This window comes from Struthio camelus, chromosome 20, assembly GCF_040807025.1.
Source record: "Struthio camelus isolate bStrCam1 chromosome 20, bStrCam1.hap1, whole genome shotgun sequence".
Classification (NCBI taxonomy): domain Eukaryota; kingdom Metazoa; phylum Chordata; class Aves; order Struthioniformes; family Struthionidae; genus Struthio; species Struthio camelus.
In genome coordinates this window covers 7,217,453-7,239,928 of record NC_090961.1, presented here as the reverse complement: position 1 = coordinate 7,239,928, position 22,476 = coordinate 7,217,453, and the positions used below count along the sequence as shown (strand labels likewise).

The 22,476-nt window shown below is 46.8% G+C and overlaps 1 protein-coding gene across 2 annotated transcripts; it reads right to left on the bottom strand.

Moving 5' to 3' along the window:
• Positions 1 to 216: 216 nt before the first annotated feature.
• ZER1 (zyg-11 related cell cycle regulator) lies at positions 217 to 22,366 on the bottom strand. 2 transcript variants are annotated; one of them, XM_068914672.1, is made up of 17 exons: positions 22,205 to 22,366; positions 21,751 to 21,940; positions 17,060 to 17,324; positions 16,021 to 16,171; positions 15,276 to 15,712; positions 13,610 to 13,786; positions 12,376 to 12,490; positions 11,704 to 11,850; positions 11,242 to 11,415; positions 10,343 to 10,558; positions 9,604 to 9,645; positions 9,139 to 9,258; positions 8,541 to 8,656; positions 8,008 to 8,196; positions 6,932 to 7,029; positions 6,436 to 6,538; positions 217 to 5,276 (listed from the first exon to the last, which is right to left on the bottom strand). In XM_068914672.1, the coding sequence occupies exons 3-17, from the start codon at positions 17,215 to 17,217 to the stop codon at positions 5,219 to 5,221; spliced, it is 2,301 nt and encodes a 766-aa protein (XP_068770773.1). In that variant the 5' UTR covers positions 17,218 to 17,324; positions 21,751 to 21,940; positions 22,205 to 22,366; the 3' UTR covers positions 217 to 5,218. The 2 variants fall into 2 exon arrangements, with proteins under 2 accessions (XP_068770773.1, XP_068770774.1); XM_068914673.1 differs by lacking the exon at positions 21,751 to 21,940 and having other exon boundaries at positions 4,897 to 5,276; positions 22,205 to 22,360.
• Between the last annotated feature and the right edge of the window lie 110 nt (positions 22,367 to 22,476).

Below are 22,476 nucleotides of genomic sequence, written 5' to 3'. Positions count from 1 at the left end.
CTTCTGCCACTTAGGAAGCTTAGACTGTGGAATACTAGTCACAGATCTGTTACTGAGTTGAGAGGCAATATGTACAGTCAAATGTTGTTCTGATTTTTTTTCCTCTCACATCATTTCATAACAATATTCTCTTCCTTCATGCCGCTTTTCTATTGACAAAAAGTCTAGTATCCCCTGGAGTGATGAAAGCAACAGTCACTGAACTGCATCAACACATGGCAGTTCTTTCCATTTTTAATGAAATATATGACAGCAAAAGGACCAGTAACGTACCTAAATAAACCACATTCATAGACCAAAGGAATAAGACATTGTTAAGCACTAGATTTAATACACAGCAGGTATCCCAATGGATACAACAGAAAAATTAATTCATTCAGAATTGTAAGGAAGCAACAATTGTGCATTATTATTTTTTTGCTTGGTTTCACCATGTACAAGCATTTGAACCAGGCTTCTCAACATCAGGCAGATCAATGGACAGAGTAAAAGCAGAAACTTGCTCATTATAACTGAGATTATTTTCTTTAAGCAAAACAAGGAAATACATATTTGGTTAGCTTTAAAACTTTTTTTTTTTTTTTAACAAGAAAGGAATTGCAGAGAGAATCAGTGACAATTATTTGAAATCAAAATATAGTCTGTTGAATCGAAGTGTTTCAGTTCAGCAGGAAATCTTCCTCGTTCCTTTTCTGAAGTGCTGCCTTCCCAGCCAGCCTTCATGTCGCTTTTCACCCATTGCTGACCGAAAACTGAAAAACTGTTACCCTCGGTGCTTTGTACACTCTGGTTGTTGTGGAGACCAGCTGTTTTCTTACTTTTAATTCTCTTTTTCCAGCACAAGCCATCCTTTAACACTTGAGCTGTGTCAGGCTCCTCCCTCAGCAATCTCAAGGCCGTGTCTGTTCTCTGAAGCAGTGCCTGAATGCAGTGTCCCTGTCCCTCCTGCCCTTCTCCCTCCAGTGATCGGAAGGGAATAGGTTCACAGCTCCAAAACTCTTCCTCCCCCTTATCTTTTGCAGAGACCAAAGTGACTCCAACAGGAGCCCAGCCCAGGTGACAAGCTGGGTAGGATTCAGTGCTGAATGGATATCATTTGAGCAAGCAGGTAGGTGCAGGGCAATAACAACCATGATGCAGATGGGACAGATGAATTATTTGTAGTGTTACTAATCGCCATGGCCTTTAATGCTAAACCTTCTTGGCTTGGTCCAGATGAGCAAGTCTAGTACTGCTTGGTGTTAAGCATCACACAAGTAGATGCCAATCTGCATAAGCAGTTCCTCTGACAGATTTTGTAAAATGGAAGCACCAACCTGCTCTCTTATCTCTTCCAGAGAAAATGGCAAACAACGGACACCTGACATGCTGAGGACTGCAGTGTCAGGGCCACTGGGACAAGGAGACATCCTCCAGCCAGGAAAGAAACTACTGACAGTCAAGGTAGAGGTTCCTTTGCTGGCACAGTCTCCGCAGAGAACTGCGGAGTTGTGCTCATGCTCTGCTTGCCAAGCTGTTGAATATTAAATGAAATGTAGGAGTGAAAACGTGAAAGCGTAAGAGCGTGAAGGGGACAACTACAGAACACAAGGTGTCCCTCCTCCATATCTTGACATGCTATGAATGGCTTTTCAGCCTGATTTTTCATTTGGCAGGTATAACCTCATTCCAGTTTTCTGGGAAGAACTGGTCCTCAGCTCTTTAATTCTCTCTGCGCAGTTAAGTCTCCTGGTTCATTCCTTTGCTCCAGCACAGCTGAAAGGACTGAGAAGCTTCTGTGTAACCCGTGAGCGTTTCAGGATATCCAGCTTCCCCTCTTCATGTAACACCTTCATAAAAATCAGCTACTTTGCCCTCCCCTCCTTTGCAGAATATTGATGCGATGGCTGGAGACAACTGTTTTGTCCTGAGCGTTGTATCTACAGCAGCAGCTCATTAGCTCCTCTTTGCCCCTAAAAAGTGCTTCAGGTCATGGCACAAGCCTTAAGCCTAGGGTTCAACAACTTCTGTTGTTTCACAATTAGGGAAACGGAGGTACAATCTAGTTTCACACTCCAAATCACAGGCATTCCTGGATTATGCTCAGATGTTTGAGGACACCTTTCTCTCTTTTGCTCCTTACTGAAAGGGAAGCGTTATTTTCCAGCTCACAAAACTTACTGGCTTCTTGAAGAAACAGAAGCTTGTAGCTAAAGCTCTTATTGCTCCAACAGGGATGCTATATTTTTTTTTAATGCTGCCTCTGTAATTCATCTTGCTGGTGGCCTGATTCAAAAGGTCCTGTGTCGTTAGCTGTCACAGATCAGTTTATGGAAAGCTCCCCTTCCCCCCGGGAGCAGTGACAGACTTTGTAAAGCTAAGCTCTTCTGGTAGGCTGGCCTATCTGACTCCAGTAATCTCCGTGTTGTTTTTTATTCTGGTTAAGGTACGGCATGCCTAGAAGGCTCGGCAGGACTTGCCTGATGATATGTGTGCAGTCAGGATTGAGAGGTTATCTATATGTCGTGAAACAAATGTTTGATGCAGCTTGGAACGGGTTAATTTGGGATACCACAGTCCAGCTGCAGCAGGTGGGACTTTAGTATGACTGAACTTATGGGAGGGCACTAGTTTGAAGAAGATCAAACCCCTTATGTCCTTAAGTCCCGATTTAGATGGAAGCAAGCCATCTTTTGTTCATTAACCTTGGCGCAGTTTTGCCAAAATCTCAGAGTGAAACCTACTTGTTTGGTTCTGGTTACAGTGCAAGGCTGAATTCTGCTCTAGCTGAGCAATCTTGAGCTCCAGCTGACTCCCCACCACGGCAGCTGCATGCTGGGGACACAGGTTTCTGATACCTGTCACATCTGTGATGCGTCCCTTCTGCTCCACTCCCACCTCCCCAACGTAGTCAGAATCCTGAGGGCTTTTGTCACTTGATTTAAGATTTCAGTGGTAGCAGCTTTCACTATATGGGCAGTAAAGAGGAAGAAGGCCTGCTGGGCACTGTCACATGAGGCAACTTAAAGACGACAGTACTAAATGGAGGATTAAATGAGCAAAGCCTGACTCCTCTGATGCATGGAGGCTGGTCAGCAGTATTTGCAGCCTCTCTTAGTTTTGCATCTAGGAGAAAGATTAACAAGCATTACAGGGAAACCAGATCTTGAAATCAGCTTCCCTGTCTCAAAGCTTGTACTGACACAAGTTCTTGGGGAACAGTAATAAGAGAGAGAAAAATACATTTGAATCAAACAACTGCAAAAAAGTATAATTTGTCAAGTTTTGCAAACCATATGAAAACAATTCAAAAGTGACACAAAAATATATATGTTTGAAAAATACTTAAAGAAAAAGTACAGATCTCACAATATCAAAACAAATGACATATGGTTAAAAAGAAGAAAAAAAAAAAAAAGACATTAGGTAACACCATGTTGGCAGAAAAAGTAAACCTCTCCAGGGCAGCTGTGTTCTGTCATTTAAAGTGTCAGTTTGTGTCTCTAGGATCTGTCTGTAACGTGCTCAGCAATGACAGCATTAACTGAGCATTAGAAGACTCTGTCATAGCAGCGAATCAAATCCAAGAGCAATGTATACGAGGGAAGAGAGCAGTGAGGTTTACTGTGCTATCTCAGAGGCCTGAAATGTCCTAATTCGTATGGTCACCATCTTCTCTTATTGCTACCAGACACAAAATCCCTTCCAAGGGAAGGTTTGTGAATCATGAAAAAGAGTTATGACAAGCAGAGGGCTCTAAGCATGGACTGCACAATGTGCTGTTGAGAGCCTGACTATGCGATAAACCTTGGCCTTTGGCTTCTTGAGCCACCATAGTCTGGAGTGTCTTACAGGTAAAGAACACTTCAGTGGGACTCTCCTCTCACCTGCATCGGGATAAATTGGAGGAACGCTGCTGATGTGAGTAGGACTGCACTGTTAGTGCCGGTGAGAGTCAGATAAGAATAGGGCCTTTTGTTCCTCAGAAGAGAGGGAAGATGCTTGGGGTGGAACAAGAGGTGCTATCTCATGGGATCACCCGCCAAAGGGTGCCTGGAGGCTCGCTAGTCTCGGAAGAGGATGTCAGCATTTCCAGCTACAGCATTTGTGCTGGGGTGAGCTTCCTACAAGGGAAGACCAATTTGCCATTGAGCATGGCTAGCACTAATGCAGACCGAAGAACAAAACCCCTCCAGTGCATTACTGAGACTTGCACAAATGATACAAGCTGCTCTTGCCTAGGGCCTAGTAGAGCTTATTAGGCTGAGGAGAAACCCACTCTCTGGCATTTATAGCCCTTCCCCGTAAAACAGAACACAACTAAAAAGGTGGTGAAGGACTGGAATTAAGATGTGTAGCCCTTTGTGAACAAACCTTGTTCCTTGTTGCACAGGCTCCTTCAAAGAGAAATCTGTGTTGCCAAGGACGTGCAACTGGCTTCGCTGGTTTTATGAGGCCAGGTGGGCTCACAGATCCTACTGTACCGCCAAAGGGGACAAAACAGAACTCTTGACTTTAACAGGAATGTTTACTTCCGATAGACCCACGTACAGTTAGCAGCGCTTCCACTAATGTGAGTCTTCTATAAAAACCCCTTATGGGAATGAATAATAGACTTGAAAAAAATGTCTTCCCTGTTTCCTCTATTTACAAATATTACTAAGAAGGTCAGTTCATTTGGTCTAACTCTCTGGTATCATGTCCCCCAACTTCTCTAAGCAAATAAATAACTCATCACTGCCTGTAACTCCATTTGGTGGCCAACGCCATTTCAGGACTGGTGTTCTTGTGGACATTACAGGACCTCAGGCAATACAGCAAAAGAGAATTATCTAAAAAATGGGAAATTCAAAATGTCACGTTAGTGATCACACAACTAGGTCTTCAAGCTCACAGTCATTTGAGGCTTTCTGTGTGGTCTAAAAAAAAAGGTTAAAAGATACATAATGTAGTTGTCTTTGTTTTTTGTTTTCTTTTTATACAGAAATCATACACACAAAACTTCAATCTGAAACTTCATAACGAAAAAGTCCACTAATTTAATGAAAGCATTTTGTTGTGCAAAAAGTCCCCTCCCCCCCCCCCAACCGTTCACCTTCATCTACTGAGGGTCTCTCACACACACACACATAAGAGTTTCCTTCCAACAGCCAAGTTGGTAAGAAAGAGTCCTCCCTATATACAGTGAATTAGAGAGAAGCTGGATACAGTGCTGGCAAGAGGCACTAGATGATTGCCTCTATCTGGAAGTGTCCATGTTCTCCTCCTTAAAGTTACTGCAGTGCTCTATAACTTTCCTATGGATAAAACAAGGATAAGGAGAGAGGGTTTAGTTAAAAGCTTATCACGTTACAGTTGTGGGCCAATAAGAGTAACATAAGGAACTGTCCAACAGCATGATCTCTATGTACATGCACGCTGCTTACATCACACAGTCTTTCCTGAGATATGCATCAACCAGCATTTGAGTCTAAACCAGTGTACTCCACAAAAGCAGCTTAGCGCTCATAATTGCAGTTCCTTTCCTCTGAATTGCAAGCCATGTTAGTATACATCCAGATCTGTATGTGACCATTCATTCATCACCCCCATATACAAATCATCAGATAACTTTGAATCACATCAGGAAACACATGCATACAAACATTTGTCATTCATTCTTCTGTCATCCGTCCCTGCTTTTCCATTTGGAAATTCACCGTTCTTGTTCGGTGAATTCATCACTTGTTCGCTTTCTAAGCCATATACAATCTGCTTAACCTGTAATGGTATTCTGCTAAGTCTTCTGCAGGCTTCTGTCGCCTCCAGCATTTAGCAACCCTTCAGTTATGGGGAACATCTGCTGCCCACCCACAAGGTATGTATTCCCCGATAAGCTCTGCCTCTCCTTTATATTCCTCTTGCAGGTATGAAATTGTAGCTCTCAGATTGTCAATGATTTAGAAACTGCAGCTGGCTTTTACAACTCTGAAGGGATGACTCCAAAGGAAGGTAAATTGGGGAAGCTCATGCAGGTGGTGCACTCTCTCCACCTTTTAAGAATGCTCTCATTTTAACTGTGCAATCAGCTCTTCTGGTGACAGGCTGGTATGATACTGAACAAGGAGTCCACACCACTATTATGGAGAATAGTGATGACTGGAGACTATCAGCATAAGAGATGTAATTAAGCAAGTTTGATTCTCCTGACCAGCAAGCCACTTCTACAGCCCATTTGCCTAGCATCCATCAAACCTGTCTGGGTACCATCAACCCGTCTGTGTACTGCCCACCTATAGAAACCTCTCTCCATAGGCTCCTGCTTCCATACTCTTATTCCTGTTCTTCACCCATGTTTGCTTCACTCCTCATACGCATTAGTGCAGGGCTTTATTCGGTAGCCTTACTTGCTGTGGTGAAATAAAAACTAAACTGAAGCTAAATTGAGCGTTTGATGAGAGCACATTGGTTTCCTACCGGGCCATTTCCTTGGTCTCTTGCCGTGCTGAAGCCATTTTAATCATGTCCTTCAGAAGGGGAATCCCACCTTCTTTGATCAGCAGTGGGCAGTACTTGTCAGCTGCGGAGAAAAGAATAAAACAGGTCCTTGTGAACCTTCACAGAGGTGAAGAGACAAGGTGACAGGAGGGGAGCTTGCTGCATGAGAAGTCACAAAACTTTTTTAATGCAGTCAGCCTGTTACAGGTACCCTGGCTGTGAGCACAGCAGACGCGGAACGGATGAGAATGTAAGAGCGTGGCCAGAAGGACGGAAACACTGAAGGTATTTGCTACGCGCTACATTTCATTGTTTTTGTTCTGACTGCGCTGCCTGGACGTTCCTGCATCATTCAAAGAATGTTCTCTCTACCTACATAGAGTTAAATTAGGAACACTTTGTCTTCTAACAAGCTCGGATCCACAACTCCGACTTTTCCAGTGCAGTGAACGTGGTTTTCTAAAGTGGAACTTACGGTAGACAGAGACCAGGTTATACAGTGCCCACGTTGCCCAGTGCTGGCTGACTGGAGAGATCCCTTGTGGAAGGAGTCGAAGAATTGGTTCAAATGACCTGCACAGAAATATTGTAGAAGTGAAAAATCCAAAGGCTGCTTCTTTCAGCAGCTTTGGCACTCAAAGCAGTACAACCTCTGTGCTCATACATATCACAGCAGTAAATCCCATTGGCATGTCAAAGGTTCTGGCATCAAAGAGTACGTCTGTGTCACATGGCAGTACTGGCAGGCTTACAGGCTCTATCAGCTTAGCTTAAACATGCTGCCCAGAGAAAAGATGCAAAGAATTTGACCAAGTCCAGGAACTAATTTCTATCCTATGTATGTCGGTCATTTCTTTCTGACAGCTGAAACCCAGCAGCACTGATCATTCTGCAGAGCAGCCAAAGTAAGATTACACCCAGCCAAAGCTGGCTGCTCGTGTGCAATGATTTCTGTTTCTTCTGGCAACAATGATGTGTCTACACTGCAACTCAGGCATTGGAATACCACTCATTCTGGATCCTTGCCCAGCACTATGGGAATACAGAGTACCTGATGCCTTCTTACAGGAAGGGCTTTGAAGGATTCCACCAGTTACATCTACTCTTGAAATGATTTCTAGGAACTGTGTTTAAATATGCCTCAGAGAAGACTGAAAGCTACAGCGACCCACGTGAGTTTCAGAAGGAAACAAGACTTAAAGAGGTAAAAAGGACAGAAGTCTCAGGAAAAAATCATTAGGCAGTCTCAGAGAGTCTTATCATGGGTTTCCTGAATTATGCAATTTCACCAAAAACACGCAGAAGATATTCCGTTGGGCTCCCACGTTTCTCCCACAGGAATTGCCAAGCAAAGTGTCTTAATTTCAGCAGTCTGTGTGACACACCTTAAAGGAAGACGTAAAACCCTCACAAAAGAATATGTTCCTAAAGATGTTTCTCCTTCACCCTAGGCAGAGCTGGGCTGTGCCTCTTTCCTCCTGTCTGCTGCTGCTTGTTTCCTGTGACAATCCTAGCTCTGGGGTAAGCAGGCCAGGCTTCTCTCTTCCTCACCTGTAATTGATATTTCTTCTGGAGTTTATGTCCCAGCTCTGGATGGCTGCCCACATCCTCTTTACTACTTCCTCTCGGTGTGGCTCATGTATGCCCCAAGCCTCTGGACCATCAAACATGATATGGGAGAGCACACCACAGGCGTTATAGGATACCTCAATCCCATCTGCTTTGCTCTCCAACAGGTTGCTACGAAGACGGAAGAGATCATTTAGAGGTGCCTGAACAACCTTATTCTGCATTTCACAGACATAAAAGCATCACGTCTTTGATCTTTACCGGAGAAGATCATTTCAGAGAAAGTATCTCTGGCCTGAAATGGACACACTGCTCTCCAGAGACCCAGCCTGTCACTAGTACTTGTCTCCTACCTAAGCCATGCAATCCAAGCTGTCTTATGCTTTCCTTTGAGCTTTTTTTGAACGAGAAAGCAAGCTGATGCATCAAGGGTTTAAAAGTTTCCAGGTGATCCAACAGCAGAACCCCAACCCATTTACCCTGCCCAGGCCCAGCCGTTCATCGGGTGCATTCACCTGAACACACTGATGAACTGGGAGGTCATGAGCTGTGGGCGGAGCTCCTTCACCTCTGCTACATTGCCCAGGAGTCCCAGCATGTTGCGGTGCAGCTCCTGTTTCTCTGGGAATTCCTAAGAAAACAAGAGATAGGATTATACAAAAGCAGAACTGTGGGTGGAACTGAGAACAAACAGCCCTGGAGAAAGATTGTGCAGTGGATCTAGAAAGGCTGAATGTTCTTGAGTAGTCAGCAATGTTTCTCTAGCAGATCTGTAATGGAATCTCTAGCGTTCAAATTATGCGAAATGAGAGAATCAAGGCCTGTTATCCATTGCTGCCCTACTTAAGGAGGACTGTATTTAGAAGTACAGAATAGGGAAAGAGGAGCATGACACATATGAGTAAGTGAATGTGTTCTTCTACTTGGTGGATGGCTGTGAAAAAGACATACATTATAACAAAACATGGTAAGTTTTTACTTTATGAAAAGTTAAGTTTTTACTTTACATATGAAGGTCTGATTGTGGATCAGCTCAGCCAGGGATCGTGCCCAGGCACCTGCATCTCTACTACTAATGTCAGTATTCCTCTGGAGGAAACCAAAAATACTTACTTTCAAGCACTCCAAAAAGAGTTTCATGCCACTGTAGTTGAGGAACATCTCACAGTTATCAGGGGTCTCATCAGTGATGTTCCAGAGGGCGCTCCAGGAGAACTCCATCACCTGATCACACTATGGAGCCAAAGAGATAGAGACAGAAACAGAGCTTTGCTCATGTGGGAGCCTAGTGGAAACCAAGTACTCGTATTTCATCTCTGGCATCACCCCAGCGCGCTTCAGAGGTAAGAAGACCTTGTTATTCGCTTTCAGCTGGTTGACAAGTGCTTTTACTGTTGTTGTTGTTTTTGCCTCTCTGCTACCTTCCCCCCTCCTCTTTGGAGAGGATACCCTACAGCACCAGCTGAGATGTCTGGTGTTTGGTAAAAAAGCTGGGCTGGCACACTGGACTGATCACCATGACTACATCAGGCTGAACAGAAAATACTCTGTGTGTACATCTTGGGAGAAAACACTCACCGTTTTATCAGCCAGCTTCTTCTGAATCAGCTTTAGCATTGTCTGTGGGCAGAGGAAGGAGAAGAGTGAGAATGGTTCAGAAATCACAGAGCTAAAACGGACACTTTGAGGCAGTACAGGGCTGGCTACGGCCAATTGCAGGCATATGCAGTCTAAAAGTTTGACCCTTTGTGGAAAACCCAATCGGTATGTCTTTCTCTGATTCATGGGACTGGGTTATGTTTAGCGTCGCAGGCGTTTGCAGAGCTGAACTACATCAGAGTCCCTAGGCTCTGGAGTTTACGGTCAAATCCGTTGCAATGTGTATCACAAAGTTAGCAGTGTAGTAACTATATAAGAGAAGTTGCCTCAGCAGGCCTTTAAAAAGGAGTGGGATATGGGTGGACGTGAATTGGGAAGCTGGTGCAAACTCAGGGGAGGTGCCAAAGGAGCTCGGTAAAAGATCATACCAGTTCCAAAAATAATATAGTGCAGTGAAGAGGGAAGGCATCAGGTCATGCTGCTTCCCTGCTCTCACACAGAGCCTATCTATGAGACTGTGATTTCCAGTGCTGGCAAGCCAGTAAGAGATGTCACGTGGAGGGACAGGTGCCAGGAGAGCTTAGCACTGTTGGGACATGAGTTCCCTCCTGTGATGCTGTAAGGTTGAATCACTGGCCGGACATGCTTGGTGGACTGCTGCAAGGGAATTCTAGTTGCCTGGGTTAAGTATAAGCAGACGTCTTGGGACCATACCAACCATGACAAAACCCATCTTGCCCACAGCTTCTTTATGATCGTTGTCCACCTGGCAGACCAGAGCATTACAAAGGTGTACAGCGATGCGCTGGATAGACTCGTCCTGCCGGCTCTGGTTGAGGATGTTCAGCAGCAGCTCGTTGACTCGGCGGTACTGGAACTCCAGCTCCTCAGGGATGCTGAAATTGCACAGTGTCAGGCAGCAGTTCCGCTGTACCTAGGACAGAGTAAGCAAACGCTGGGCTGGGAGGCTAAGAAAACATGATCCCCTCACCTCATGTTCCCTTGCTGCTTGTTAGTGAAACCATTTTCTTACCTAACTACTACCACTAAAATTTCTGTTACCCTCATACCTACCGCTGTGCTTTATCTGCACCCTCCCTCTTCTCTCTCTGTTACTCTAGTATCACACAATCACCCAGTCTCATCGCTTTGCTACCTATAAGCTCTCTATGCAGCAATTGCCACTCCACAACCCAGTGGCACTGTACTAGACAGTGTCAGCTAGCTTCCAGTACAGTGCCCTAGAATAACGTTTCTTTCTGCAGACTCCGTGCCCCCAGCGCATGCACATCTTTGTCCCTTATCACCACGATCAGTGCTGGTGTCTATGCTGTGGGCTGTACGTACCCTTTGACCCACTACCATCACCTAAACAGGAGCCTTGCTATCATCGCTTGCTTCCCCTGGTTCTGGAGAACATCATATGGAGAAGGAGTGCCCTGCATGTAATCCCCATTATGGAGTGAAGGCAAGGAGCAGATCTGGGCAACAGCTTCTCTAGTGCATGCCTTGGCTCACATCCTGGAGGCTCAGAAGACCTACATGCTATATCAGGCTAAAGACAGAAGACAGGGAAGGCAGGACTATAGGAGCTGAAGGAGGCTGGCCTGCTCTTACTGTGACTTCCTGGTAGGACTCCATGCCATTCAGTACCACCTGGATGACCTGGTGCCGCAGCTTCACGCTCTGCTCCATGCGGTACTCAGAGTTGGTCAGGTAAAACAGCGCCGCACTGCCTGTCACCTGGATGTTTTTGTCGTCCTTGTGGCACTTGAGGGCTGTGATCACCAGCTGCAGAGAAGCAACACGAAGCTTCAGTGCCACTGACTTGCTGCTGAGTCTTGGAGTGACTGTTATGGCTGTGTGGGGCAAAGACTGTTACAAGCCTGCAAGGAATGCATGGCCCAGGCATTGCACAGGAATACATTATAAGGCATCTCATGAAATTAAGGTACCCAGTTCCACTGCACAACTAGAACTTTCTCCTGAGTGGCCTGACATGGTGTCCCAGGGTAGAGAAAAGGCTGGGCCTGAAAAATCTCCCTTGTGAGGGGGAGGTAAATGCTAACATGGGCTCACCTGGAGGGCTCGCAGCAGCTGGCTGCAGCGCTCAATACGGGCAATGTCAAAAAGGAGGTTGATGGCCCTCGAAGTGATTTCTGGTCGGTGTTCAGTGTAAGCCTCGATAGCATTCAGTACCTGTTCTTCATTCTTGTCCCCGCTCACCTGGCACGGAAGCAAAAAAGAGTCAAGGAAGAAAGGATGAGGGAGGAAAGGCAGCATGAGAAGGGAGCTTTGAGGGTAGATCTAGAAGGTCAAAGGGTGCAACTTCTTCCTGTCCTACTGGTAGGACTAGGCCCAGTATGGGAGCAAAGGGGTTGAGTCACTTCTCAGCCCACAGGGACAAGAAATGGCCCCTTCAGGGCAGGAAGGTGCTATTCACAAGTAGGACTCCTCTTCCATTGTCTTAAATCCTTGTTCTGTAGTCACAGACACCCTGCTGCTTCAGGCAGGGTGATTTTTCCCAGGCTCTTCTCTAAGAGACATATTTTTTTTCCCCTCGTTAAAACTGTGGGGTGCAGGTCTTGCCTTGTGGCAGCTTTCCTGCATTACCAAGTGGCCATTGAAAGGTCGGAGCTCAGTTGTCACATCCCAGAGCCCCAGAACTCCACCCTACTGGCAGCCAGTGATCTTCATGTTCTTTGAACTTCCAGCAAGTACCCACTGCCAATATTCTTGCTGCCTCATTACCTTGTAGGCTGGAATATGTGTCAGGCGGCAGAGAGATGTTTCAAAAAGGCCCAAGAATTGGAGCGGTCGTTTCAGACCCCGGAAGGGAGCAATGCTGCTCTTTGCTGGTTCAATGCTGAGAAAAGAAGAGATCACTCATGTTGGTACCCTGCTTCTTCAACTCTCTCCTGCCACAGGGACAGCTACCTGCTCTCCATTCACTGATTGCAGCGCTCCATAACTGGAGTGACAATGGCTACGTTCAGTTATATGCCCCCCAGCTTCTCCTAAAGGTCACACTAGCCTTTCGTTCCAGGTGATCCTGACTGAAGGAGTAAATGTGTTGAACTGAAATAGCAGTAGGAATTCAGGCAGACAGAATACGGCTCTCCCAGACAGAATTTGTCTTGGAAATTTGCTAGCGGGGACAAACACTTGCTCTTAGGAAAGGACTGCGGATTCCGCTGACCCAGACTAGTTGGGAACTTGATTGCATGTCATTTGATAGACACACCAGTCTGCTTCTGTGCTCATGCAAGAACACTTGTTTTGTTGCCCTGTTCCTTATTGACCAGGAGCTAGTATTTTTTTTCACCAGCTTTGGAAAGGAGCCAGTACTGTCCCACTGCTTTGCTTTTGTTCACAAGTGCTTAGGGAATAAGAGGGCGGAGTTCTTTGACCTGGAAAACCAGACCTCCAAGTGTGCCCCCACTGAGGTGCACTGGGATTTTTCAAAGGCTGAGCTGCTTGGCATCAAAGTCAAATCTGAAAATCAGCCTTTAGATTCTAAGTCCGTAGAACGCACAGTCCTCCTATAAACATTCATGTATTGACTCAGTGCAGAAATGCTCTATCTCAGAACCTGGACTTTGGTTGGGGTAAGAATGTTTTGTGTAGAAAATGTGTAAAAGGGTTCGGAGTCCTTTTAGAGGAAGTATAAACTGCTGCTAGAGATCCTTGGAAGGATGTGTATGGAAAAGAAGGGCTGAAATACTTCTTCAGGTATGTATGAAAGACAGGTAGGATGAATTCTTTATTACTTCTAAAGCTCTTACCCGTGTCACATACAGGAGTCACAACTAACTGATTCCCGTACTAGTCTTTAGCATGAGGGAGAATTAGCAACAGTTGTATGTTGCTTTTTAGTATTAATTAGACCTAAAGAATTTGAAAGCTCAGAAGAGAGAACTGTCCTTAATTCAGCTTTGGCAAAACTTTCCACCCAAGCAGACATCAGTAATTGCTGTTCCCTTACCTTGTCTGGCCCATCTTCTCCTCCATGCTTGGGATAGTGCAGTTCTCCAGCATGGTGTGCCCTGAGATATCGAGCGAAGTGAGGTTTACCAAGTTTTCCACAAACAGGTTTAGAACCCGCCGGGTCAGCTTGAATTTGTAATAACTGGACAGGTGGTCTCGGGAGATATCCAAGTGCCTGCAAATGACAGAGAGCAGCTCAGAGCCTGGATAGCATCAGCTGGGACTTCCCCCACTCTACCAGGGAAAGATGACGAGCCAAGGGTTGTTTTTGTTTTTGGGTTTTGTTTTTCTTTGCTTCTTCCCTCTTCCTCTCCAAGATACAGGAATATGGTTCTGTGGGATGTGGCAGCAAGATCTGGCTTGTGTCTAACCATAGTCACGGATATCGGGTAGAGGCCTACTCGGAACGCAGCACAATGAGTCATTTGGCCGCACCATCACAAAGGCAATTGCTCTAGGCTCAGGGTCTGCCTTTCCCAAGCTCTGTCACAGCATCTACCTGAGCATTTCTGCCTGGGGATTAAGATGCACTGGAGGATCTTTGCATCCCCAGAAACATATGCTGCCTCATCCCACAAATTAAGTTAGAGAAGCTTTTGTCTGCTCTGCAATCTTGTATTTTTTTCCACCCTAGGCTATTACTCTCTAATGAAGTTCATCCATCTTTAAGATAAATGGCTTTGGGAAGGCCTCTGATGCTACAGGAGTTGTGGGACAGCTTGACCAACTACCATGTGCAAGTGGTACCCCTTACAGGACAGGGCCTGCTCTGACCTGCCAAACAGTAGCTAAGACTCCTTGGGAGAGCTTTTCTAAACTGCCTGCCTAAAACATGAGCCAATGTCGTGTTTATACAAGTGACTTCTACATGTTGTGGAACAAGTTTCACTGAAAATCATCAGGAGTTAAAAATGCTGTCCAGGAGATTCTCCGAGACTTATAGGTCACGTGTAAACGTGGTACCCCCTAGTGTTTGCAGCCAGTAAAGTCAGTATTAAAGCCACTGGAAAGTATCCTTCGCTGGAATAGTAAGGCCCCTCCTTTTGCCTCAGAAAGTCCTGGATCTCTTTCCTGAAACCACCGTGTAGCTTGAATAGCAATCGTCTCAACTTTGCTTCAGGAAGTCATTCCACTGACAGCACTGTTAGGTCCCGAGTGCCCTATTTATTTAGACTGCTCTTTCTCTTGGTTGCTCCATTCATGCACAGTGTGCTTACAGAGAGCACAGCAGACAGTCTGAGGAGCTGCTAAGAGTTTTTCCTAGTTTTATCTCAGAGCCAGGCTTAAACTTGGACATTACTGATTTCAAAGATTGAAAGGTGATTTCAAGGATTGAATTTCAGTGTGATTATCACTACACCAGTACTTGTACGCATTCACAGCCATTTCTCCCATCTCTCAGATATTCTGTTATCACTTTTTTTTTTTTTTAAGGGAGTTTCTGCTAAATGAATGGGCTTGATGTTGTTTTGCAAGCAAAATTCAGGTTGGTTTTAGATATTTCAGCTGTATGGTGAGTCATTGACTGAGCTTGTTTATGGGAGAGTTTATAACTTGAAAGCAGTTGCGGGTGGCTCTCACTGGGCAGGTAACCCATTCCCAAGAGATCTGCATGGCTCCTATCTGTGGGAAGAGGATAAAGAAGGAAGAAGAGGTCTGCTGACCTGAGCTTACGGAGCTGTGCGATCACTTGGATGTGCTCCTCTGAAAGGTCCATGTTGTAAAGCACTAAGGAAACCAGGCTGTCCTTCCACTGGGTCAGAAATCCCACGTCGTTCAGCTGGATCCCAGAGAGATCGAGAGCTGCAAGGGAGGCCAAAGGCCGAAGCAACGTCTCCACGTTTACCCCCTCGATCAAGCGGCCGAGGTTCAGGAAGCGCAAGCGGCTAAAGCCTTCAAAAGTAAAGTCCTTGACCAAGACCTGGCGAGTGGGGTTCACCAAACAGTCATCTTCACAGCCTCCAGGGTTCTCCTCCTCGTAGAAGATATTACAGCAGCCAAAGAGGCTAAGGGAGATAAGTGTGTGGCTGAAGCTCACCAAGGTTTGCAGGCTCTTGGCTGTTAGCTTCTCACAGTTAGTCAGGTAGAGCTCAACAAGATCCTGGAAGACGGGAAATCAAACAGTTAGAAATATTTCACAGATGGGAGTGCCCCTCCTGTTCCCTACACCACCTCCTGCTGGGAGAAGCCTGAGGCCAGGTATCGCCTGACTTGGCCGGTGTCCCCATCCCATTCCTGATAAGGGCTTTGGGATCTGAGGAAGGAGATGCGGAGGTTCTCCCAAAGACAGAATTTGGATGGGGAGGGGTGGAGTCTTGGGAATCTCAGGATGCCTGGGATTTTAGCTGGTGCCCATAGGTCAGTGCTGCTATGTGATGTGACAACTAGAGGCTGTCAGTGCAGTACCACCTGCTTCCTGATGGCCTCCAGGTCCTGGTCTTGCACAATCTGTTCCCGCAGGTGGATCCGAGCTAGCCTGGTGCTCCGTGGATCAGAGAATAAGGTGAAGAAGCTTTCATGGGGTTCATAGACGCTGTCTGTCTTCACTAACTCCACATACCTGTATGAGGGGCAATGATGTTAGCACAGCATGATACAAAGGCTCGGCTACAGCTCTAGCCTGTGTGCTGCTCATGAAAAAACGTGACCAAGTGTGTGAGCACATGCAGACTCCCTACTGATCATCCAGAATAGCCTTTGGGGTAATGGGAGCTGGGCTATAAGCTCTTCTTGCAGAAAACTAACAACCCTTAGGAAAATTTAATAGGAAAAGATCTGTGCAAGGTCAGGCATATATTTATGAGCAAACTGGATTCTGGCAAGTATGGACATCAGGACTTTTCTTTCCTACCTCTTTAAAGCTAGTAATTTGTGGGGGGGGGGGGGGGGGGGCGGTTTCCACTTTCAGAAAATGAGCTGGCCAGGGTTCTCTGCCAGAATCCACGGACAGGAGTTCAGCCAAGACAGACTGTGATGACCAAGTTATAAATCCCTGGAAGCAGGTTGCTTTGTAAAGCTATAGGAGTAGCAGCCTTAAAGTGCAACTTGTGCTAGCAGTTTGTGCTCTTATTTCTCTGGCTTGAGAGAGAGTTTTAATGCTTCTGTGGTGGAAAATGGGCAGGCTCCTGTGTTGCTTACTGATACTCTTGGAACAAATAGTGACTTTTTTCACTCTGGGTTTACCTATGTGGGGAAAGGTGACTGGCAAAATTAGCATGGCATATATTGGTACAATAACCCCTGGGGACGCTTCCTTCCAATGTTAATGCAGAGCCATATTTCCGATATGAGGATCAAACCGAAAAAAAAATCCCTGTGAATTTCTTCCCATTTTTTTTCCCTCGCATCCTTCCCACCAGTCTGTCTTAAAGAACTTCCTTTCCCCTTCCCTGGACTCCTGGCTTTTTCCCAAATGAGACAACCGCTTCTCCACAGGCCTGAGACGTACTCATTGACAAGTTTGTCACAAATCTCGCTTGGCAAGAAGATGTCAGGATGAAGCCGGAGAGTTTCATTGTCCAGTAGGTAGCAGAGAGTCCCCTCCAAGTTGCGAAGGCAGTAATCTGTGCACAAGGTCATTAGTGACTCCGGGCTGTCGGATGCCATCTTGAAGGAAGGAATTGGAAGGGGAAGCGTAGAAGGAAGCTTTTTAATTCAGAAGATCCTCCACGCACAGGAAATTCCAAGATGAATTTACAGGGACATCAGGACAGCTACAAGCAGAAGAAAAAAGATGCATTGTGAAAGGGACATTAGAAGGGTTCTGCAAAGCTGTTGTACCAGTGGGATGCTGATGGTTGTATTTACAGCCAATCACTTGCTGACATCAAAAGAACCTGCAGCATTTTGGCTTCTCTGAGAGTATGCCCTTAATTCCCTGGTATTCCTACTCCCCTGTTGGTAAATAAGGGATAATATGACAGTGAAGTTTCTGGGCCACTGGAGGAATGAGTTAATATGAAAAATGCTTGGTAATGAGGCTACACAGCAAGCAAACGTTTCCTCATTGCAAGGGTTATCTGGCTGATGAAGGCCGTCCGAAAGGGAAGTAGCAGAAACCACATTGCTTTGTTCCCTTCAGACTGGTTTGGATGAACCACCACAAAATCTACTGTGGGGAAGATTCTTTGCATAGGCCACATGGGATATGGGAGCCCCATATCTTGTGCCTGTAATTCTGTTTGCCACCGTTCCAAGTGAAGTTTCACGTTTAAGCTGAATGTTTCTTTGCAGCTCCAAGCCAGAAGCTTTGTCCAACTCCTTGAACTGGAACATGAAGCAGACCAGAAGCCTGGTTTGGCTTCCCTTTCCAAGTGCAGTGAAAAGGAAGGTTTATGTCAGGACATCTATGCGTGCAGCTCCCTGTGACTCGCTCACCTAAACCATTGCAAACTGCCATTAAAAAGTATGGGTGAAAGACCTGGAAAAAGGCAGGGCACTTCCTTTTGCCCTTCTTGTTCTTTCATACTGGACAAAGGATGCTTAGGATGGGAAAGGCAGACAATTAGGGAGGGTATTCCTGTCTTTTTTTTTTTTTTTCCCCTTTAAATCCTGTGACTTTAATATTAAAGACTCGCTCCTTGGCACTGAACGAGCACTTGCTGAGGGTCTTGAAATGTAGCAGAAGTGACTAAAGAACGACAACTCCACTTCATTTTCAAAGGGTCAAATCGCCTTAGAAGTAACCCTAACGTGAACCCTTCTAAATATTTTCATGCATATGCATAAATTGTGTTTGAACTGTTTATTTTTGAGGTAAAATCTGTGCCTTTTCAATTGTTGTATCCCTACTGGTAGTCAGGACACCATTGCCATGGAGCCAGTTGCTCCCCTCTGCGCCACGGTTGAGCAGCCGTTGCCGTTGGAGTTGTTGCAAAATGTTTTAAACTACATCTCCGATCTCTGATCTTCATCCTGTGGCTGCAGAGAACAGGATGCTTGTCTGTGTCCCCTGCTCTCTGCTTCTGAGAATTCCTTTAAAGCCTCCTGTGCTATCTCTTTTCTTCATTCCTGCAGTATCATATACAGGGTGTAAGAGTTTAATTCGGTTTCCTCACCTTAATGACTATCTCCAAAGGCACCCTGGATGGATCAGGCACCCTTTTCCTTCAGAGATGCTTTCAGATGCTCTATTCAGCTGCTGCCTGGGCCATGACACCATTAGAAAGGATCAGTTAAAACTAAGGATGAGGTAACCTTTCAAATTCAGGCACCAAATGGTCTCTGTGGGAGACAGGAGCACAGCTGTGCTTGAGCCTGCCTGCCGGCCCCGGCTCCCAGCCTTCTGATCCCTCCCTTTGCTGCAGAATGGATTTCTGTGCAAACATGAGGGCAGCACAAGTTGCAAATCAAAGCCCTTTTCTTCCTTCTGTGTCTCATTAATTCTCTTGTTGAGGGCGTGTTTCAGTGCCAGGGACAAAGGGTTGTCCAAGGAATTAACCCAGCACAGAAAGCAACCTCTCAAGCAAGCAAGCAATGATCACCAGAACTGCTCTTTGCTCAGCAACGGAGGAATCGCCATGCTAGATCACCCGTGAGGTATGCCTACCCCAGGCCTTGTCTCCGTGGGCCAAATCCTGTGCTAGTGTAATTGGACGAAGCTTTATTGACAAAAGCAGGCACCAGTAGTGAATTTGACTTGTCTTTTGGCTTTACTTGAACTTGATCAATAACTTCTCCTTCCTATATGCATGCTTGGGAAATATATTTGCAGGCAACTGGCAGCATCATGTTTCAATCCCAAAATTCCTTATGACCTGCTGTGTTCTGACGTAGAACTTTCAGCAGCCCTTCCAGTGGGGATCTCAGGCAGGTTCTCTGCTGCTCTTGGCTTAAGAGGCAGAAAGGTCTTCAAGCAAAAGCAGATAGAGATAGACTTGAGAAAAATTTAAATAAAACTCAACAATCATAAAAATTGTATGTAACATCCAGATGGGGGGCAGTTTAAAGGGTGTAACCTGCTCTTCTGGGTCACTGAATCCTGAGCCAGGGTCATAACAACATAAAACTACAACTTCCCAAGGGTGCTTTTGTAGCTCAGAGACCTTTGTGATATAGGTAGTACAAAGAACTAAAGTAAGATTGGGGGGGGGAGGGGGGCGCGGGTCTTGAGTCATACTGAAAAAGAAGGAAATCCATAATCAACAGCCCTCTCCTTCGTAGTTATGTCAGGAGAGAAGTCAAGGATTACATGGGCCAGTGAGTGCAGGATATTGTCGCGCTGGCAGTTTCCTTCAGGTCCTGCCTAGGGGACTGCAGATGGGAGGAAGCTGTCTTGTGCTCTGCACTGTGTCTGTTCTGGAGAGGAACCTGCTTTGCTTCCAGAACAAGTCCCTCTCACAGACTTTGCCCAAAGCTTGCCAGGGAGAATCCTTCCAGAAAGGCAGGATCAACAGGAATATCTGAACCAGCAGGGAAACGCGTTCTGCTATTCCTACCGATGCTATCGGACAGGAGGTCCCTGGAGCCAGGGCTCTTCCATTGTTTACTACTGACAGCCAGAAAATTTGAAAACAAATTCCCATTAGCAACCTGTTATCACGTGCAGCTGGAAGAGGCCAGTGCTTGGGACTTGTCCAAGTAGCTTAGAGCACTAAAGGGCAAAGACTACATTTCTGTGGCTCTAAAAATCCTCTAGGGCCCCCCTCTTGAGACTATTACAATGTAGCTGGTTGATCCTAGCCCTTGAGAAATCAGCTGCACTTGAACTTCTGAGCTCCCTGGGATCATCCAACAAAATCCCATACAGAAAGTTATTACAGAGGAAAAGTGGTTAAACTCTCCCAGTACAATAACACCAGACAGCTTTCACCCTCATGACTCATATTAGAGTAGCACCCAGAGCTGCAGCTGAGACTGTGGTCCTTTTATACAAGACGTGATACAAGCTAGTCCCTCCTCTAAGAAATTGTAAATAAACTCAAGACATGACATGTGGGCAGGGGGAGACGGAAGTAAGAGTGCCAATAGTAGGACTGCACTGATGAATGTTCTCTCTCTAGCTGTAAGCTCAGTGTGCTTTGTTGATAAAAATAAATGAACTAGAGATGCTGACAAATCATTAACATTTGCCTAATCATTATCCTCAGGCAGCTTTCCACAGGCAGGAGATCAGCAAGTTGCCTGCCTACCAGGCTGTCACCAGTGCTGTCTAGTGCATGTGTGTTTTGGCAGGATCACAACAGATAAGTGAAAGATGCCGAAAATTCAAGTGCAGGAATCGAGAAGGCATCGGAAGTACAGCTGCCAATCTTTTTAGCCGTTTATTTCTCTATCAGATTCTGCACCATCTTCATGCGTGAAGGAACTGAGTCCCTTGGAGACAAGGAAGCAGGCATATAAAAGCTGGTATACCAAACTCCCCCCAGAAGCAGCCCTCTGAGTGGAGTAATTATACCCTCCCACCATCCATGGACCTAAAGGAAACTGCAATACCAGGAAATGCAGCTTCCCTCTCCCCCATTATTAGCCTTCCAGCTCCAGACAGCCTCTCCTGCAAATATTGCTGATTTGTAGGCCATATCTGTGTTTTTAAGGCGTTTCTGGCTTCACTGGCACATGAGGCCTGGTGCTGCTCTTGGTGCTCCTAGGGATGCCTGTGCCAATAATGCTCTGCCTTGGACTTCTGACTGATCTTCTCTCCCTCGCTCGCTCCCTCTCCCTCAGTCAGCTGCCTGAAGCCAAGCCAGACGCGCTGCGGCTCCACGCCAACCACATACCATTTACGCTGTCACTCCAAAAACGACTGGCAAAGCTGACTTTTTCAGCATCAGGGACTTGTCCAAGGAGAGGGCAAACAAACACTGACAGAAATTGATTACAAAGGAAGACTTTAAAAAAAAACAAGTTTAATGTAAATGCCGAGTTTGGCACAGGTTTGATTTTTGAAGGAAAACTGCACTGTCATTTTGTTCAGCATCTCACAGCTGCAAATCACTGCAGTTTTATTAACTGATGGGTTATTGCAACTGGGGCTGGAAATACCACCCCTGCCTTACAGTAGGGCAACCGAAGTAGGAATAAATTGCAGTACTCACACTGGCTGAGCAAAGCCTCAAATTCTGAAACTCCTGCCTGCCCAGATGGCACAAGACGTTGCAAACGAGACGACGACTCGTGCAAGACAGGAAACACACTCACCTTTGTACCTGCCTGCGGTGAAGGTGCTCCTTTCGGACTGATGAGCTATATCGCGGATATTCTCTCCAAAAGGTCACCCACCCACGAAGACATCTCCGGGGGCCCTCGGATTACCACTCCCCGTGCGCTGGGGAACCGGCACCGCCGGACCGCCGCGGTCTCCCACAGCCTTGCGAGCGGTTTCCCCGGCCTGCGGACAAGGTCTCGTCAGAGAGGCGAGCGACCGCTCCGCCCGCTGACGTGCGGCAGGGAGCCGGTTCCTGCTCCCGAGGCGTTTCAGGAGCCACCTGCGGCGGGGGGCGGCGGCGGCTGCTGCTGCCGCCGCCGGGGCTCGGCTGGTCGCGGCAGACCCGGGGGGGAGGGAGGGAGGGGAACGGGCCGCGCCGGGAGCCCCGGGCGGCCCTGCCGGGGGCGGCGGCGCGGCGGCGGGGAGGGGGAGGCCGGCAGCACTCACCTGGCGCCGGGCCCCCGCTCTGCTGGGCGCGGCGGCTGGGGGCGGGGGGAGTCCCGGCTGGGGCCGGCTCCGCTCCCGGGGCGGGCAGGGCTCCGCGTCCTCCTCGGCCCGCTCCCCCCGCCGCGGCCTCCGCTGTCAACAAACCCCGCCGTCACTTCCGCCAGCCGGGCCGCCCCGCGCCGGAAGCGGCGTCGCCTTCCCCCCCCCTGCCCCCCCGGAAACACCGGCCCGCTCGGAACGCCCGGCGCCCACGGCCTGGCGTCACGGCAGCG